The sequence below is a fragment of the Danio rerio genome, chromosome 17 (assembly GCF_052040795.2).
Source record: "Danio rerio strain M-AB ecotype USA chromosome 17, GRCz13ab, whole genome shotgun sequence".
Lineage (NCBI taxonomy): Eukaryota > Metazoa > Chordata > Actinopteri > Cypriniformes > Danionidae > Danio > Danio rerio.
In genome coordinates this window covers 504,916-525,000 of record NC_141037.1, presented here as the reverse complement: position 1 = coordinate 525,000, position 20,085 = coordinate 504,916, and the positions used below count along the sequence as shown (strand labels likewise).

Here is a 20,085-nt window from a genome sequence, read left to right as displayed (position 1 = left end):
GTGTGTGTGTATCTATTTATTATTGTCTGTGCATAAGAGTACCTGTGTGAAAATAAAAGTGTGTAAGAAAATGTGTGTGTCTGTGTGGATGTATGAAAGTGCATGTGTGCGCATTTTTTGTATGTGTGTGTGCAAATCGCTGTGTGCAGGTGTGTTAAAGTGTGTGTATATGTATGTGTGTCTGTTGCTGTGCATGCATGTGAAAATGTGTGTGCATGTGGGTAAAAGTGTGCATGTATGTGTATATGCATGTGTGTGTGTGTGTGTGCATGTGTGTTAAAGTGTGTGTGTGTGTATGTGTGTTAAAGTGTGTGTGTGTGTGTGTGCATGCATGTGTGTTAAAGTGTGTGTGCGTGTAGGTATATATGCGTGTGTGTGCATGTATGTGTTAGTGTGTGTGTATGTTTGTGTATATGCGTGTGTGTGTGCATACATGTGTGTTAAAGTGTGTGTGCATGTGGGTGTATATGCATGTGTGTGTGCATGTATGTGTTTGTAAAAGTGTGCATGTCGGTGTATATGCGTGTGTGTGTGCATACATGTGTGTTAAAGTGTGTGTGCATGTATATGCGTGTGTGTGTGCATGCATGTGTGTTAGTGTGTGTGCATGTTTGTGTATATGCGTGTGTGTGTATGCATGTGTGTGTAAAAGTGTGCACGTGGGTGTATATGCGTGTGTGTGCATGCATGTGAGCTAAAGCGTGCGTGCATGTGTGTACTTACATTTGTGTGTGTGTGTTCATGCATGTGTATGTGGGCATGTGTGTACTTAAACACCTTTGCTTGTAAATGTACATTTGCACATGTGTAAAAGTTGGCATGCATGCATGTTTGTGTTTGTGAGTGTGTGTTTGGTTCTGATAATAATTTCATTATGGTGACCAAATGTCCCCACAAGTATAGCAAAACCAGTCATTTTAGAGCTTGTGTGTTCATTCTCTTTGGTCTTTGGGTTGAGTTTAGTGCGGGGGTGTCCAAACTGCCGGTGTCCTGCAGATTTTAGCTCCAGCTTGCCTCAACACACCTGCACTGATGTTTCTAGAAAGCCCAGTAAGAGCTTGATTAGCAGGCCCGGGTATGTCTGATTGGTGTCTGAACTAACCTTTGCAGGACACCGGCGCTCCAGGAGCGAGTTTGAGCCCCACTGGTTTAATGAATATGCAGTCTGTACACTAGAAACATCATTACAGCTGTGTGTGTGTGTGTGTGTGTGTGTGTGTGTGTGTGTGTGTGTGTGTGTGTGTGTGTGTGTGTGTGTGTTGCAGACGTGTCACAGCAGGATCAGTGTGTGTGTGAGAGCAGTGTGAGTGTGGTCGGTCAGAGAGTGTGTTTCTCCAGAGCTCTGGATGCAGAAGAGCAGAAGGTCAGCGAGGTCAGCTCGTCTCCTCAGGTCAGAGCTGCAGGACGGGAGCCGCTCCGAGCACTCAGACCCGCTAAAGGTGAAACACACCACAGCTGCTGTTATTATCATTATATAAAGCTGCATCCTCAGCATCATTACTCCAGTCTTCACTATACACCTATATTATTCTGCATTTTAGGATATAACATTAAAACAAACGCTCAGAGCTGTAGTGGGTAAAGTCTTGATCAGTGTCTGTGCTTCAGTGCTGTAGTTTCTGCTGATCACATGATCTGACAGATATCAATGTGTGTGAGGGTCTTTGTGTCAGTAGTGTTGGTCTGCAGATATAAATGTGTGTGTGAGGGTCTTTGTGTCAGTAATGTTGGTCTGCAGGTATAAATGTGTGTGTGAGGGTCTTTGTGTCAATGTTGGTCTGCAGATATAAATGTGTGTGTGTGAGGGTCTTTGTGTCATTAATGTTGGTCTGCAGATATAAATGTGTGTGTGAGGGTTTTTGTGTCAGTAATGTTGGTCTGCAGATATAAATGTGTGTGTGAGGGTCTTTGTGTCAGTAATGTTTGTCTGCAGATATAAATGTGTGTGTGAGGGTCTTTGTGTCAGTAATGTTGGTCTGCAGATATAAATGTGTGTGTGTGAGGGTCTTTGTGTCAGTAATGTGTGTCTGCAGGTATAAATGTGTGTGTGAGGATCTTTGTGTCAGTAATGTTGGTCTGCAGATATAAATGTGTGTGTGAGGGTCTTTGTGTCAGTAATGTTGGTCTGCAGATATAAATGTGTGTGTGAGGGTCTTTGTGTCATTAATGTTGGTCTGCAGATATAAATGTGTGTGTGTGAGGGTCTTTGTGTCAGTAATGTTGGTCTGCAGGTATAAATGTGTGTGTGAGGGTCTTTGTGTCAGTAATGTTGGTCTGCAGATATAAATGTGTGTGTGTGAGGGTCTTTGTGTCAGTAATGTTGGTCTGCAGGTATAAATGTGTGTGTGAGGGTCTTTGTGTCAGTAATGTTGGTCTGCAGATATAAATGTGTGTGTGAGGGTCTTTGTGTCAGTAATGTTTGTCTGCAGATATAAATGTGTGTGTGAGGGTCTTTGTGTCAGTAATGTGTGTCTGCAGGTATAAATGTGTGTGTGAGGGTCTTTGTGTCAGTAATGTGTGTCTGCAGATATAAATGTGTGTGTGAGGGTCTTTGTGTCATTAATGTTGGTCTGCAGATATAAATGTGTGTGTGAGGGTCTTTGTGTCAGTAATGTTGGTCTGCAGATATAAATGTGTGTGTGAGGGTCTTTGTGTCAGTAATGTTGGTCTGCAGATATAAATGTGTGTGTGAGGGTCTTTGTGTCAGTAATGTTGGTCTGCAGATATAAATGTGTGTGTGAGGGTCTTTGTGTCAGTAATGTTTGTCTGCAGATATAAATGTGTGTGTGAGGGTCTTTGTGTCAGTAATGTGTGTCTGCAGGTATAAATGTGTGTGTGAGGGTCTTTGTGTCAGTAATGTGTGTCTGCAGGTATAAATGTGTGTGTGAGGGTCTTTGTGTTATTAATGTTGGTCTGCAGGTATAAATGTGTGTGTGAGGGTCTTTGTGTCAGTAATGTTGGTCTGCAGGTATAAATGTGTGTGTGAGGGTCTTTGTGTCATTAATGTTGGTCTGCAGATATAAATGTGTGTGTGAGGGTCTTTGTGTCAGTAATGTTGGTCTGCAGATATAAATGTGTGTGTGAGGGTCTTTATGTCACAGTGTTTCAGTATAACCCTTCTTCTACTATTATTTCCTCTTGAGCATCTGTCTGTGCTTCTAAAGTTTCCTGTACTGATGCACGACTCTACGATTATATAAAGCACTACAGAAATGATAGACTGATGCGCAGAACTGAAGTGTTGCATTAAACATCAGTGACTAAAGCAGTGTGTTTTTTGTGTTTGTGTGTGTTGTTTTCAGGAGCGCTGCAGCACGTGTCCAAGTCGTGTGGTCTGCGTGAGATGTCAGAGGGTGTGATTGGACGAGGTGTGTGTTCATGTTTAGATTAGATTCAGCTGTATTGTCTTTACACATGTACTTGTACAAAACCAGGCTCAGTTGGGCACCACCATTTCTCCTCTGACCTAACTGGAGAACGCTGAACCTCCATCATGGAGAAGCTCCAGGAGTGAGCAGGTCACCGGCGGGTGAATCAACGCAAAGACTCGTCTGTCACTAAGGTCTTACAGGAATCAGTCTCATGCTCTCCACTCCTCCATGACCACCTTAGCATCTGCTCAGGATACGGCCTGGTCCAGGATTATGGAAACCTTGGGAATATTAAAAACAGACTAACATAAGTGCAATGGAATGCAGCTCAGGTCTAACCGGGAGTGCAGCATATTAGTGCACTTGCTGTTTTTGCACTTCTGGTTAGACATAAACAGCATTCCATTGCCTTGTATCTGTACATAAGTAATGAGAATATAGTTGAATCTAATCTAGTTCACATGTGTGTGTGTGTGTGTGTTCTGCTGCAGATCTGCTGCTGTTCTTCATTCCTCTGCTTTCCTCTGTTTTCCTCAGGAGTGTTTGGCTCTGCGGTTCTGCCCAGTCGGCCCAGTGTTTCTGCTTCCCCTGAGCAGAGTGACGCGGTCAGCAGAGCAGATCCTCCGTCAGGGGTGTACGGACACGCTTTCTCCAGCAAACACACAGACTCGGACGCCAGTCCTGAACCACAGCAGCTGCAGGTGCGCATACACACTCAGTATATCAACTCTTACTCAGCGATTCTGTCTGCTTCCAGTCCAAAAATCTGAACATTCTTACATCAACAAGCATTTTCTAGACCAGCAAAACATGTGTTGATTTCAGAAATAATGAGTCAAAATGAAATGAGATTTTCTTTAAAACAAGCAGACAACGGTGTGAGGAAAGTAGTCTTATATCAAAATGTAAGTAGATCATTTTGCTAACCTCATTGGCAGATTATTGGAACAATAAAAGCTATGAAAATATGAGTTATTGAAACAAATATAGAAACAAACATATAAAACAGGAGTTTTTGTAACAGGAGGAGTGTGTTCTACAGGTGGTTTGTCAAGCCCACTCACCTGTGTGGAGCACACTCATGCATCATATTGTTATGTGCTGCTTTGTGTGTGTGCTTTACTATAAAGATTAGGGTTCGGGTTAACATTAGGGACATTAAACACTAAACACTAGAGGATGCTGGGCAGCCAGCGAACAGAGCATTACAGTAATCCAGCCTAGAGCTCATAAAAGCATGGACTAGCTTTTCTGCATCTGAGATGGATAGCATACTTCATAACTTAGCGATATTTCTCAGATGAAAGAAGGACACAACAGATCCTGCCTCTTCTACAGATGCTGATATTGTGTGTGTGTGTGTGTGTGTGTGTGTGTGTGTTTTGCAGGAGAAGGTGAAACTGTGTAAGTTTGCGAGTGAGAAGATGCGTCAGCAGCGTGTGGAGCAGCAGGAGCCAATTAAACGCGATGATACACATGATGAAGATGAAGACGATGATGTGAAAGGTGGAAGTGAACTACACTGATGTGTGTGCGTGTGTTTGTATGTGTGTGTGTGTGTGTGTGTGTGTGTGTGTGTCTGTATGTTTGTGTGTGTCTGCTGACAGTATGTGTGTGTGTATGTGTGTGTGTGTCAGTATATTTGTATGTTGACTGTGTGTGTGTGTGTGTGTGTGTTTGTGTCAGTATATTTGTGTATGTGTGTGTGTGTGTGTTTGTGTCTGTATATTTGTATGTTGACTGTCTGTGTGTGTGTGTGTGTGCGTGTGCGTGTGTGTTTGTGTGTTTGTGTCTGTATATTTGTGTGTTGACTGTGTGTGTGTGTGTCTGTCTGTCTGTCTGTCTGTATATTTGTGTTGACTGTGCGTATGTGTGTGTGCGTGCGTGCGTGTGTGTGTGTGTGTGTGTCTGTCTGTCTGTCTGTCTGTATATTTGTGTTGACTGTGTGTGTATGTGTGTGTTCTAGACGTCAACATGAACGGCTGTGAGTCTCCCTCAGATGAATCTCCCTCCAGCCCTAACGGACCAATCAAAAGCATCAGCCCCGCCCATCAGCCCGCCCCTCCGACTGGACCGCCCAATAGAACCACAGTGCCGCGACTCAGACGAGCATCTAGTCTGAACAGAAGCAGACCGGCTGCCACACACAGCTGCGGTGAGAGAGCAGAACACACACACACACACACACAATACATGTGCAGCAGACTAAAGCAAACACACACTACGCTATAGTAATGGACTAGTCTGTAGCTCTGCCCTCTTCTGAAAAGAGCACAATCTCATTTGCATTTAAAGTGACAGTCACCAAAACACCACAATCAGGACCAAAGCCTGAAAGGGGCAGTTTCAGAGAGCTGGAGAACATCATCTGTGTGACATTCTCAGCTCAAACACACACACACTCTAGACACAGCAGAGATGCATTTACATCCAGGGCCGGCGCGTCCATAGAGGCGACCTAGGCGGCCGCCTTGGGCGGCAGTATAGAGAGGACCACCCGCGTCCTCGGTTATGTCCGCGACACCTCCCTCACCATGCGCGTCCTCAGATATATTCGCGCATAGGGCAGCAGATTAGAGAGCGCAGTGTCCGCGACACCTCTCTCCTTCCCTCAGCACCCACGCGTCCTCAGTTATATCTGCGCATAGTACGCTGGAAAAGAGGTCCGCGACACCTCACTTCATTTTCATAAGCGGTCACTTTCGTTTTCACATTGGGGTTGAGGGCGGCATGATCGTCCTCTGCCTAGAGCGGCAGTTCAGCTTGCTCCCGCCCTGTTTACAGCTCATATAAGGGCGCAGAGTCGATCTCTAAAAGCTTTAATCTGTGATGTTTTGTGTTTCCTCAGATGAGCTGGTTTCTGGCAGTCCTAAGAAGGAGTCCCAGGATCAGCTGGAGCTGCGGCCGTTCTCTAAACCGGAGCTGGCGCTGACGCAAAGCTTCAGACTGACCGCTGCAGACGACTGGTGAGTCTGAACACACACACCTGTGAAGAAAGTGTGTTTATCCTGCGCTTCTGCCTCTAACACACACACTGTTCACACAGGGAGAAGAAGATCGAGGGCATGAACATGCTGCGCAGTCTGGCTCAGTATCATCCTGATGTGCTGATGAGCCGCATTCATGACGTGTGTCTCGCTCTCATTCAGGAGGTCAGACACACACACACACACACACACACACACACACACACACACACTGCACAAAATGTTTTTGTCTTGTTTTTAGTGCAAATATCTACATTCTTACAACCCCAAATCAGAAAGAGTGGTGACAGTATGGACAACACAAATAAAATGAAAGTAGTGATTTCCAGATGTGCTTTGACTTCTGCAGACAATATTAGTAATTAACACAATGTTTGCTGTTGTGTGTGGTCAATTCCATTTTATCAGTAAATCTCCATCCTCTCCTGTCATTCAGAGCTGCAGTGCAGGGCAGTGATCAGGTGATCTGCTGGATAATGATGTGATGTGACACAGGTGATGGTGATGGTGATCTGCTCATCAGGAAAGCTCTAGTGCTTTAGCAGAGATGGGTCGAGGATCGCCAGTTTGCCAACAATTACGAGAGAAAATGAGTGAAATGTTTAAACACAATGTTCCTCAGAGGAAGATAGGAAGACATGTGGACATTTGACCTTCAACAGTGCAGAACAGCATTAAAGACTGAAGGAGTCTGGAGGAGTTTCATTGCGTAAAGGACAAGAGCGCAAGCCTGAGTTGAACAACCGTGACCTCCGACCCTTCAGGGGGCGCTGCATCAAGAGTCCTCAGTCATCTATAAGCCAGATCAGCACATGGGCTCAGCACTACTGCAGTAAACCTTTGACAAGCAGCACAATACAGAGTCACATCCACAAACACCAGGCAACACTGCACTGTGCCAAGAGGAAGCCCTATGTTAACAGTGTCCAGAAGCATCTGGGATGGAGCATCACACAGTGGAGACGTGTGCTGTGCTCAGATGAAGCAGTGTTTCAGGTGTTTCAGGGAGAAATGGACGCCGTGTGCTCCAGACCAAAGAAGAAGAGGATCATCCAGACTGTCACCAGCAACAGGTCCAGAAGCCCGGCTCTGTCATGGTCTGGGGTTACCCTGGGTGACCTGCTCTTCTGTGATGCTCCAGTAATGCTGAACAGCACAGAGAGATTCTGGAGCTCAATATGCTGCCTTCTGCTGCAGAGACGCCCATGCAGAGTCCAACAAGACAATGCAGAACCACATTCAGCTCACATCACAGAGTCCTGCTGCAGAGGAAGAGGAGACCGACACTGCACTGGCCTGCCTGCAGTCCTGACCTGTCTCCAATAGAGAATGTGTGGAGCATTTAGAAGAGGAAAATCTGACAATAAAGACTTTGTACTGTTGCAATCCTTAAAGGGCAACAAAAAACCCCGCCTGTCTCAGCAGGGCGTTTCACACCTCTAGTCTGAATAAAGTCAGGAAAGTGGGCGTGTCCAGCTCTGTAGGTGGGTGTGTCGGGGGAGGGAAAGAGGGAAGGGTTTGCATGAAAATGGGAGTTTCAGTTTGGGCACGAGCAGATTATCACAGAGGCAAAACAGCACACAGACGCAGATGAGAAAGACAGTGACAGTGTCTACATGGACATCAGTAATGGAATTATTTGACAAATGATTATATTACAGCAAGAAGGTCGCTGGTTCGCGCCTCGGCTGGGTCAGTTGGTGTCCCTGCGTTCGCGTGGGTTTCCTCCGGGTGCTCCGGTTTCCCCCACAGTCCAAACACATGCAGTACAGGTGAATTGGGTTGGCTAAATTGTCCGTAGTGTATGAGTGTGAATGAGAGTGTGGATGTTTTCCAGAGATGGGTTGCAGCTGGAAGGGCGTCCGCTGCGTAACACATATGCTGGATAAGTTGGCGGTTCATTCCGCTGTGACAACCCTGTATTAATAAAGGGACTAAGCCGACAAGAAAATGAATGAATGAATAACTGCAGTTCGGCACTTTCACTTTCATTCAGGAGTGTTTCCTGTGACAAACCAGATACTGCATGCAGGAACGGCTGGAGAGTGTAGTATTAATGGAGTGTTTGATACCGCACTGCGAATGGGAGAAAATAAACCTCCACATTTCTCTGTAACTCAGATGCACTCGGTAGGCAGCGTCACACAGCCGTGTGTGTATCGACTATCCTGACACAACATGCGGTGTAAATCCTCCATGACGGTAATAGTCTGATTGCGGTGTGTACATGTTTACACTGAGAGCAGCATTTACAGCAGATCATTCAGTCTATAATACTGTAGAGATATGACCCTACTGTACACTGAGTAACTCAATCATTCTGACTAAGCTCTGTGTTTAAACACTGAAAGAGTTCTGCTGACCATACCAACTCACTTAACTCTGAATAAACATCAACAAAGAGCCCTGACCACACACTGAGCACATCTGTAGAGACAGAACAATCAACACCAACTGGAGCCGTCGCGTCTTTATTAAGAGGAGACGAGCGGCAGATGCAGATGAGGAAAGCTGTCGGGTGATAACGCTCCTCACAGACGTGTTTCTGTGGCGTGTTAGCAGAGCGCTGTAGTCCACACGTGAGTCCAGCTGCGCTCTCATAGCGGGAAATGAAACTAAACCTTCATCACAGCACATTTATCAACACAACACTGACGACCCGTGTCTCTCAACGATTCTTCTGCTTCTGCTTGTTTTGGCAACACACCGCGGCGTCTGAACACTGTAACAGGTGAACACAGTCTTCACAGCTCTGTCATGCATATTCATGAAGCTGCACCTCACTCACAATAGAGCGCGCTGATTGGTTCACACCAAGTCTTTCTCATGAGTTAATGCTGAACGCTCAGAGACGTCACGTTGTACTCGCCGGTACACACATCCAGTCTCCACGCTGGAGTTTACACAAGGATCTAATCGGCGTGACGCAGCTTCAACATTTATTCTCAAACTGGAAGAACGAATTTGCCGGATATAACGCAAAAACAACCAATCTTCACTAGTTAGTGAGATATGCGTGTCCTCTGTGTTTATAGCAGCGTGGCACAAATATCAGACTATCAACAGCTCAAAGCATGTGCTCTGGTGCTTCGTGATCCTTTAAGACTTGTTTGCAGGATATAACCCCTGAAACACTTCAGCTCTTCAGTTCCCAAACGTCTCTAAGTGTTGTGGAAATGAACGGCAGCATTACACAGTGGTAAAAGCTTTACTGTTGTCTTGCATAAACCAAAATTGGAAATGTTTTCATTTAAAACACAGTGATAATCGTGAGGAACAGATGAACTCATGTGTGTTGTGTTGTCTGCGGTGAAATGCCGGTACATTTAGCAATCAGGACTGTATTTGTGCACTGCAAAAAATGCTTTTCTTACTTAGATTTTTTGTCTTGTTTCTTGTCCAAATATCTGAAAATTCCTAAATCAAGAAGAATTTTCTAGAGAAGCAAAACATATTGTCTTGTTTTGAGAAATAATATGCCAATAATAAGTGAGTTTTTCCTTAAAACAAGCAAAATAATCTGCCAATGGGGTAAGCAAAATAATCTTGTTTTTTCTTTTGACGTAAGATTATTTTGCTGACCCCATTGGCAGATTATTTTGCTTGTTTTTGTTATTATTTATTTTGATATTAATTATTTTGATTATTTTGATTATTTTAGGAATTTTCAGATATTTGGACTAGAAACAAGACAAAAAATCTAAGTAAGAAAAGCATTTTTTGCAGTGTGATTTGTGTTTTCATGCTGTCTCAGCTTTGTCTGATTTGGGTTTGTAAAGCAGGAAGCGTTTTCTTCAATATAGTGTTGTTTTTAGCAATAATGAGCCAAAATAAAGAGAGTTTCTCCTTAGAATAAGCAGAATAATCTGACAACGGTGGAGGAGGAGAAATCATTTTACGTCAAAAGGAAAAACTAAATTACTTTGCCTGTCAGTGTTTATAACTCTACTTCTGTGTGTGTGTAGGTGCGTAACCTGCGCTCCGGCGTGTCCCGTGTTGCCGTGGTGACCCTGGGCGAGATGTTTGCGTCCCTGCAGAAGGGGATGGATCAGGAGCTGGACGCACCGGTGCGAGCGCTGCTGCATAAAGCTGGAGAATCCAACGGCTTCATCCGCACAGACGTGGAGCGCGCGCTGGACAGCCTGACACAACACTGCACACACACACGCTGCATACACGCACTGCTGGCCGGAGGACTCGGGTCAGGAAACACTCTCTCTCTCTCTGTGTGTGTGTGCTTACCTCCAGTGTTTATGACTATAATGTGTGTGTGTGTGTTCTCTGACAGTCATCTGAACGCAGCGGTGCGCAGGTGTACAGCTCATCATCTCAGTGTTCTGCTGGAGCGTGTGGGTGCTGCTCGCCTGCTGAGCGGCGCTAAAGACGTGACAGAGCGACTGCTGCCCGCCGTGGCCAAGCTGGCGCAGGACTCCAGTCAGGAGGCCAGGTGAGCTCATTAGCATATATTTACTTCTGCATGTTTAGCAGGAGCTGAGGAGGTCATCCTCTCCTGTTCCTCATTGGCTGGAAGCGCTGCTTTATTCACTGTGTTGTAGGCCATATTAGTATGTAATCAGCCTGTCTAATCTGTGTGTGTGTGTGTGTGTGTGTGTGTGTGTGTCAGGTACTTCGGCCGGCGGATGCTGCTGTTTCTCTCCTCTCACCGTGACTTTGATAAGATGATGGAGAAGTTTATTCCTGCGAAAGACCTGCCGGCCCTCAGAGACGCCGTCTTCACCCTCAAAACCAAGGTGTGCACAAAACACACACTCATCAGATCACTACGGCGCTAATAATAAGGTCATATTTGTGTAGGAAGACTCTTCTGCTCACCGATGACGCCTTCGTTTGATTAAAGTCAGCGTGACAGCAGAATGACCATGTTGATTTCACTGGCACACAAGGCTATTCTGCTGCCTGTGGAGTGAGGCTCCTTCTGTTGTCGTGGGTTTCCATAGCAACTTTATAATAATATCCTTAACCACGCCCCTTTTACCATTAGTTTACAAGAGAGATGTGCAAAAGAAAGCCCCACCCACTTCTCAATATTCAGTTTCAATTGGAAATGCTTCAACATGCTGAAGTAAGCCCCGGCTAGTTGCAGTTCACGCAGACTCTGAATACATACTGCCAGTCAGTGGGCGTGTCTTTCGATCAGTGGGTGTGTCTTTCAAACAGTGGGTGTGTCTTTCAAACAGTGTCTATGTGGGTGTGTCTGTTAGTAAGTGGGCGTGTCTGGACAGAGGGTGTGTCTATGTGGGTGTGTCTGTTAGTAATTGGGCGTGTCTAGACAGAGGGTGTGTCTATACGGGTGTGCCTGTTAGTAAGTGGGTGTGTCTCAGTAAGTGGGTGTGTCAGGACAGAGGGTGTGTCTATAGACGAATCTATGTCCATCAGTGGGCATGTTTGGACAGGAGGTGTGTCTATGTGGGTGTGTCTGTCAGTGGGTGTATCCAGACAAAGGGCGTGTCTATTAGGGCGTGTCTGTCAGTCAGTGGGTGTGTCAGGTCAAAGAGTGTGTCTGTGTGGGTGTGTCTGTCAGTGAGTGTGTCAGGACAAAGGGCGTGTCTATTAGGGCGTGTCTGTCAGTCAGTGGGTGTGTCAGGACAAAGGGCGTGTCTATTAGGGCGTGTCTGTCAGTCAGTGGGTGTGTCAGAACAAAGAGTGTGTCTGTGTGGGTGTGTCAGGAATAAGGGTGTGTCCATTAGGGCGTGTCTATTAGCCAGTGGGTGTATCTCGGTAAGTGGGTGTGTCAGGACAGAGGGTGTGTCTTTAGACAAATCTTTGTCCATCAGTGGGCGTGTTTGGACAGGAGGTGTGTCTATGTGGGTGTGTCTGTCAGTCAGTGGGTGTGTCAGGACAGAGGGTGTGTACATGTGGGTGTGTCTGTTAGTCAGTGGGTGTGTCTTGACAGAGGGTGTGTTTATGTGGGTGTGTCAGTCAGTCAGTGGGTGTGTCAGGACAGATAATGTGTATATATGGGTGTGTCTGTTTAGTCAGTGGGTGTGTCAGGACAGAGGGTGTGTTTATGTGGGTGTGTCTGTTAGTCAGTGGGTGTGTCAGGACAGATAATGTGTATATATGGGGTGTGTCAGGACAGAGGGTGTGTTTATGTGGGTGTGTCAGGTCAGGGTGTGTCCATTTAGACGTGTTTGTCAGTAAGTGGGTGTGTCAGGACAGAGGTTGTGTATATGTGGGTGTGTCTGTCAGTGGGTGTGTCAGGACAAAGGGTGTGTCCATTAGGGCATGTCTGTCAGTCAGTGGGTGTGTCAGGTGGGTGTGTCAGAACAGAGGGTGTGTATATGTAGGCGTGTCAGTTAGTCAGTGCGTGTGTCATGACAGAGTGTATGTTTGTGGGTGTGTCATTCAGTGGGTGTGTCACGACATAAGATGCAGATATGTGGGCGTGCTTGTGTCAGTCAGTGGGCGTTTCTGTAAATCTTGTGTCCGTGTCCAGCATTGATCTCACGTGTGTGCGTGTGTGTGTGTGTGTGTGTGTGTGTGTGTGTGTGTGTGTGTGTGTGTGTGTGTGTGTGTGTTCAGGGTCTGGGTGAAATGCCTCAGGATGCCCCATCGGCGCGGGGCAGACGCTCTCTGACGGGCAGTGGACTCGTGCGCACCTCATCTCTCACACGGGATCCTCTGACGGCCAGCAGGTACACACGCACACACACACACACACACACACACACACACAGACTCACTCTCACACACACACACTCATGAGTGTGTGTCCAGCAGGGATCCGTCTCTCAGTAAAGCGTGCGCTCACAGTCTGGCAGAGCGCAGCGAGTACGTCAAGCAGATGAAGACGCTCCTCAACTCCAGAGACTTCAGGGAGAGGATGAAGGCCATCGATCAGCTGGTGTGTGACTGTGAGGAAAACCCAGCTCTGGTCATCGGCAGCCTGTTCCCGGTACACACACACACACACACTCATCACATGCTCTGAAGAAACACTCTAGCAGCTTCTGGAAATCAATAGAGGTGCTCTTTCTTCCTCACTGGAGCTTTAATCCCGCTAATGACTGAAAGTGTAACGAGCATAGATGTAGAATATATAGACTGCTGCAGTATGGGAAGCTCCCGTCTGCATGATCTTCTAATAATTCAATGTTTAAATACCAATTCTTTACATACATGTGGAGTGTAACAGATGTTGATGCTGTTTTACATGCTGAAAAGCCCAACACACATAACACCTGCAGGTTTGAGCTGATGCTGTGTGTGTTGTGCTGCAGGTGTTTGACTGTCTGAAGGCGCGTCTGCAGGAGTCTAACAGTAAGGTGAATCTGCGCGCTCTGGAGGCTCTGCACTCCATCATCACTCTGCTCAGAGATCATCTTTCTCCAGTGCTCAACATCCTCATCCCGGCGCTCGTGGACAATCACCTCAACTCCAAAAACACACTCGTCTACACGGCGGCGCTGGCGGCACTGCAGGCCCTCACACACAACATCGGTCAGTGCTACACAACTACATCATTCACCACAGCTATCAGTGCTTAAAGGCAGGACTATCTATCAGTCATTTAGGGCGGGGCTATCAGTCATTTAGGGCGGGGCTATCAGTCATTTAGGGCGGGGCTATCAGTCATTTAGGGTGGGGGTATTAGTAATTTAGGGTGGGGCTATCAGTCATTTAGGGCGGGGCTATCAGTCATTTAGGACGGGGCTATCAGTCATTTAGGGCGGGGCTATTAGTCATTTAGGGTGGGGCTATCACTATTTTAGGGTGGGGTTATCAGTGATTTAGGGCAGGGCTATCAGTGATTTAGGGCAGGGCTATCAGTGATTTAGGGCGGGGCTATCAGTCATTTAGGGTGGGGCTATTAGTAATTTAGGGTGGGGCTATCAGTCATTTAGGGTGGGGCTATCAGTCATTTAGGGCGGGGCTATCAGTCATTTAGGACGGGGCTATCAGTCATTTAGGGCGGGGCTATTAGTCATTTAGGGTGGGGCTATCACTATTTTAGGGTGGGGTTATCAGTGATTTAGGGCAGGGCTATCAGTGATTTAGGGCGGGGCTATCAGTCATTTAGGGAGGGGTATCTGTCATTTAGGGTGGGGCTATTAGCCATTTAGGGTGGGGCTATCAGCCATTTAGGGTGGGGCTATCAGTCATTTAGGGCGGGGCTATCAGTCATTTAGGGTGGGGTTATCAGTCATTTAGGGCGGGGCTATCAGTCATTTAGGGCCGGCTATCAGTAATTTAGGGCGGGGCTATCAGTCATTTAGGGTGGGGCTATCAGTAATTTTGGGTGGGGCTATCAGTGATTTAGGGTGGGGCTATCAGTCATTTAGGGCGGGGCTATCAGTCATTTAGGGTGGGGTTATCAGTCATTTAGGGCGGGGCTATCAGTCATTTAGGGCCGGCTATCAGTAATTTAGGGCGGGGCTATCAGTCATTTAGGGTGGGGCTATCAGTAATTTTGGGTGGGGCTATCAGTGATTTAGGGTGGGGCTATCAGTCATTTAGGACGGGACTATCAGTCATTTAGGGTGGGGCTATCAGTCATTTAGGGCGGGGCTATCAGTCATTTAGGGTGGGGCTATCAGTCATTTAGGGCCGGCTATCAGTAATTTAGGGCGGGGCTATCAGTCATTTAGGGTGGGGCTATCAGTAATTTTGGGTGGGGCTATCAGTGATTTAGGGTGGGGCTATCAGTCATTTAGGACGGGACTATCAGTCATTTAGGGTGGGGCTATCAGTCATTTAGGGCGGGGCTATCAGTGATTTAGGGTGAGGTTATCAGTAATTTGTGGTGGGGCTATCAGTAATTTAGGGTGGGGCTATCAGTGATTTAGGGTGGGGCTATCAGTCATTTAGGGTGGGGCTATCAGTAATTTTGGGTGGGGCTATCAGTGATTTAGGGTGGGGCTATCAGTCATTTAGGACAGGACTATCAGTCATTTAGGGTGGGGCTATCAGTCATTTAGGGCGGGGCTATCAGTGATTTAGGGTGGGGTTATCAGTAATTTGTGGTGGGGCTATCAGTAATTTATGGTGGGGCTATCAGTAATTTAGGGTGGGGCTATCAGTGATTTAGGATGGGACTATCAGTTATTTAGGGCGGAGCTATCAGTCCTTAAGCATTACATCACCTTAAATGAAAGTCCTACTGCTGGAGTGTTTTAACCTCTACATGAGTGTGTGTTCAGCAGTGTGTTGAGCTGTGTTTCAGTGTGTGTTGACTGTAGTGACTCTGTGTGTGTTTCAGACAACAGTCTCCTGCTGCAGCCCTTCTGCTCTAAAGCACAGTATCTGAGCGGGAAAGCAAAGCTGGACCTGATCGAGAAAGTAGCAGGTGAGTCTGGAGGAGCTTTATCAGAATAATAATAATAATAATGTATTTTTGTTGATCATGAGTGTGTGTTATCAGATCTGGTGCTAAATCTGTGTCGCAGTGTGTGTCTATGTAAATCAGTGTGAACCTGCTGTGTTAATCATCAGTGTGTGTGTGTGTGTGTGTGTGGCAGAGGTGGTGTGTGACCTGTATCCCCGCAGGCCTCAGCTGGTGGAGCAGAAGACTCTCCCTCTGCTGTGGACTCTGCTGGGCTCTTGCAGTGCTGGAGGTGGAGGATCTCTGAGAGCGGCAACACTCAAGCTGACGGAGGCGCTGCACACACACATGGGCACAACACTGCTGGAGCTGGCAGCGGCACAGAGCACACACACACTCACTGATCTCAACCAGCTCCTGAGACACACAAACTGAACACACACACACACACATACACACACAGATAGTTGCACTCAACCTGATCACACACAGTGCCTGACAGCTGAGCACTGTCACTTTGCACTTTCCTCCTCCTCCTCAAGCTCCTCCTCTTCCTATAGCCATTTCCTCATGTAGCTCCTCCTCTTCATATAGCCCCTACTCCTCTTCTGGCTCCTCCTCCAGCTCCTCCTCTTCATATAGTCCCGACTCCTCCTCCATTAGCTCCTCCTCTTTATACAGCCTCCTCTTTAAGCCTCCTGCTAAGCCCCTCCTTCTTTGAAGCTCTTCCTCCTCAAGCTCCTCCTCTTGAAGCTCCTCTTCCTCCTTTAAAGCTGTTCCTCCATCTTAAACCTCTCCTAAAGCTCCTCCTTCTCTTGAAGCTTTTCTAGCCCCTTCTCCTCTTGTAACCCCTTCTTGTCATCATCTAGCTCCTCCCCCTAAAGCCCCTCCTCCTAATCTACCTCGTCCTCTAGCTCCTCCCCTTCTTCCTGAAGATCCTCTAGCCCCTTCTCCTCTTGTAGCCCCTCCCCCTAATCATCTAGCTCCCCGTCCTGAAGCTCCTCCTCGTGTAGCTCCTCCACCTAATCTACCTCCTCCTCTAGCTCCTCCCTCTCTTCCTGAGCACTCCTCTGCCCCCTTCTCCTCTTGTAGCCCCTCATCGTCATCATCTAGCTTCTCCTCCTGAACCTCCTCCTCCTCCTCTAGCTCCTCCCACTCTTCCTGAAGCTCCTGTAGCCCTTTCTCCTCTGTCTCCTCCCCTGAAGCTCCTCCTCCTCTAGCTCCTCCCCTGAAGGTCCTCCTCCTCTAGCTCCGCCCCCTCCCCTGAAGCTTCTCCTCCTCTATCTCCTCCCACTCTTCCTGAAGCTCCTCTAGCCCCTTCTCCTCTTGTAGCTCGTCCTCCTGAAGCTCCTCCTCCTTTAGTCCCTCCCCCTCTTCCTGAAGCTCCTCCACCTCCTCTAGCTCCTCCCCCTCCCCTGAAGCTTCTCCTCCTCTATCTCCTCCTACTCTTCCTGAAGCTCCTCTAGCCCCTTCTCCTCTTGTAGCTCCTCCAGCCCCTTCTCCTCTTGTAGCTCCTCCTCCTGAAGCTCCTCCCACTCTTCCTAAAGCTCCTGTAGCCCCGCTACTTTGTCTCCTCCCCTGAAGCTCCTCCTCTAGCTCCTCCCCTTCCCCTGAAGCCCCTCCTCCTCTAGCTCCTCCCACTCTTCCTGAAGCTCCTGTAGCCCCTTCTCCTTTGTCTCCTCCCCCTCCTCTAGCTCCTCCCCTTTCCATGAAGCTCCTCCTCCTCTAGCTCCTCCCACTCTTCCTGAAGCTCCTGTAGCCCCTTCTCCTTTGTCTCCTCCCCCTCCTCTAGCTCCTCCCCTTTCCCTGAAGCTCCTCCTCCTCTAGCTCCTCCCACTCTTCCTGAAGCTCCTCTAGCCCCTTCTCCTCTTGCAGCTTCTCCTCTTGAAGCTCCTCCTCCTCTGTCTCCTCCCCTGATGCTCCTCCTCCTCTAGCCCCTCCCCATCCCCTGAAGCTCCCCCTCCTCTAGCCCCTCCCCCTCCCCTGAAGCTCCTCCTCCTCTAACCCCTCCCCCTCTCCCTGAAGCTCCTCCTCCTCTAGCCCCTCCCCCTCTCCCTGAAGCTCCTCCTCCTGCCGGTGTCTGGTCTGCAGGACGGGGCTCTCTGCACTGCAGCACTACAGATTGTAATGTTTGAGAAGCACAGTGCGACGGGCTGCTGTTGTGTAGCGTGTGCTTTGAGCATTTCTGACAGATGTTGTTGTTGTTGTTGTTGTTGTTGTTGTTATCAGAGCAGAGTTTGTACTGTATAATAGCGCAGTATTAGCTGTACGTATACTGTATGACGCTGCAGTATAAATATGGTACGCATGGTGTGGGTGAGTCAGCTCTCGGTGCGACCCGTCTTCGTTTTTTTGCATGACAACATGTTATTGTTCTCTTTTATTCTAAAAAGGAGAACGCCTTCATCAGCTCTGGATGTGAACCGTTGTGTTTTTGTGAATGTGAAGCTTTAAAATAATAATAATAACAACAACAGTACCAATAAGACAGGAGAATTCATGTCCAGATGTAGTTCAGTTTAGTGCCAGTCATTCCACTACAGCCTTGATGAGATTTCACATTAAATTATATATAAATATATATGAGAGAGAGATTTATCTATATAATAAAGTGTCTTATTTCTGTAAACAGTCGTGCTGTTATCATTTCATCATCCTCATAATTCATATTTCTTCATGAAGTCGTGGTTTTATATAATCTGGGTTAGGAACAAAACATTTCCTTTACTAGTTCACATTATTCTACATTTTTCTTCTGTATGTTAACGGGATATTCAAGCTCAATCAAATATATATTAGGCTTGAACATCATCATTCATGCATAGAAGAAAATTAGAGAATAATGTGAACTCGTAAAGGAAGTGTTTTGTGCAATGACAACAAGATGAATGAAGTATTAACAAATATAGTGAGATCAGATCCAGCGGGAGATGCTTGAAGAGCAGCCCGACGAGTGTGTGTGTGTGTGTGTGTGTGTGTGTGTGTGTGTGTGTGTGTGTGTGTGTGGTCACGTGATGTGCGTTTTTAGTGTTTTGGTGTGGACGGAGAGCTGTTCAGAAACGCTGGGTGAAGCGCTAGTGTGGACGCGGATTGTTTCAATTCTAAAACGCACTAATGTAAACGGGGCCTCAGTTTCCTGTTCTTAGCTGACAGGAGCGGCACCCGGTGTGCTCTTCTGCTGCTGTAGCCCATCCGCCTCAAGGTTGGACGTGTTGTGTGTTCAGAGATGCTCTTCTGCAGAGCTCGGTTGTAACGAGTGCTTATTTGAGTTACTGTTGCGGGAACCAGTCTGGCCATTCTCCTCTGACCTCTGACCTCATCAACAAGGCATTTGCGCCCACAGAACTGCCGCTCACTGGAGATTTCCTCTTTGTCGGAGCATTCTCTGTAAACCCTAGAGATGGTTGTGCGTGAAAATCCCAGTAGATCAGCAGTTTCTGAAATACTCAGAGCAGCCCGTCTGGCAGCAACAACCATGCCATGTTCAGAGTCTCTTAAATCCCCTTTCTTCCCCATTCTGATGCTCACTCTGACCTGCAGCAGATCGGCGGATGTAGTACGTCTGAATTCCATTCATACTTTTCACATTCATACTGTATAGAACGCACTTTTCTAACAGCCGAGTAGTACGTTTACATTCAAATGCAGCACCTACTGAGTAGTAGGCGGTTGCGGACGCAGCCCATGTCTACATGCCTAAATGCAGTGAGCTGCTGCCATGTGATTGGCTGATTAGACATTTGCATTAATGAGCAGTTGGACAGGTGTACCTAATAAAGTGGCCGGTGAGTATATTTTCATGCATAAAGACTAGTATATGTATTAAGTTTGAATAGAACTGAAATATTAAAATTAGAGTTATAATATTAAAGGTAAATTAATGTGCTTTTCTAATAAAAAACATTTTGAAATGAACTCGATTAAACTGATTGTGTATCTTTAAAAGTGCTTTTAAATGTATAAACATGTAGTAAATTTCCATACATCAGTAAAGACACGGTAGCCTGACATAGTGTGTAGATTAGATTTAAACCTTTTTGAACTATATTGCCTTAAACATGTATATGTGTGTGTGTGTGTGTGTGTATATATATATATATATATATATATATATATATATATATATATATATATATATATATATATATATATATACACCTGTGTGTGTGTGTGTGTGTGTGTGTGTGTGTGTGTGTGTGTGTGTGTGTTTATAAGTGTGAATGTACCTTTTCTAAACTTACCCTAAAATTACCTTTTCTAAACTTACCCTAAAAACTTACTTACCATCATGTTTTTTTATCATGTTATGATCAACATCACAGACATTAAATCTTCTAATAAAATTTAATGTATATATATATATATATATATATTCCTTCTTCCTAAAATAAGTATAAATATTAATTACTGGTGCTTTTATTACTGCACACCGGAACTTGTCCTC

The 20,085-nt window shown here is 46.5% G+C and overlaps 1 protein-coding gene across 5 annotated transcripts in view; it reads left to right on the top strand.

Annotated features, from left to right (window-relative positions):
• The window catches only part of togaram1 (TOG array regulator of axonemal microtubules 1), a 32,087-nt gene extending 13,817 nt beyond the window's left edge, over positions 1-18,270 (top strand). For 2 of the 5 annotated variants that reach the window (XM_087289843.1, XM_087289841.1), the window contains exons 11-25: positions 1,266-1,439; positions 3,303-3,368; positions 3,909-4,072; positions 4,760-4,877; positions 5,338-5,526; positions 6,220-6,337; positions 6,418-6,523; positions 10,324-10,559; positions 10,647-10,805; positions 10,983-11,109; positions 12,902-13,014; positions 13,100-13,274; positions 13,600-13,819; positions 15,579-15,665; positions 15,838-18,270. In XM_087289843.1, the coding sequence (XP_087145969.1) occupies positions 1,266-1,439; positions 3,303-3,368; positions 3,909-4,072; positions 4,760-4,877; positions 5,338-5,526; positions 6,220-6,337; positions 6,418-6,523; positions 10,324-10,559; positions 10,647-10,805; positions 10,983-11,109; positions 12,902-13,014; positions 13,100-13,274; positions 13,600-13,819; positions 15,579-15,665; positions 15,838-16,076 (2,291 nt within the window). In that variant the 3' untranslated portion in view covers positions 16,077-18,270. Of the gene's footprint in view, positions 1-1,265; positions 1,440-3,302; positions 3,369-3,908; positions 4,073-4,759; positions 4,878-5,337; positions 5,527-6,219; positions 6,338-6,417; positions 6,524-10,323; positions 10,560-10,646; positions 10,806-10,982; positions 11,110-12,901; positions 13,015-13,096; positions 13,275-13,599; positions 13,820-15,578; positions 15,666-15,837 lie in introns of all 5 variants that reach the window. The other 3 variants (XM_087289842.1, XM_087289840.1, XR_015512854.1) reach the window with 2 other exon arrangements.
• Positions 18,271-20,085: the final 1,815 nt, after the last annotated feature.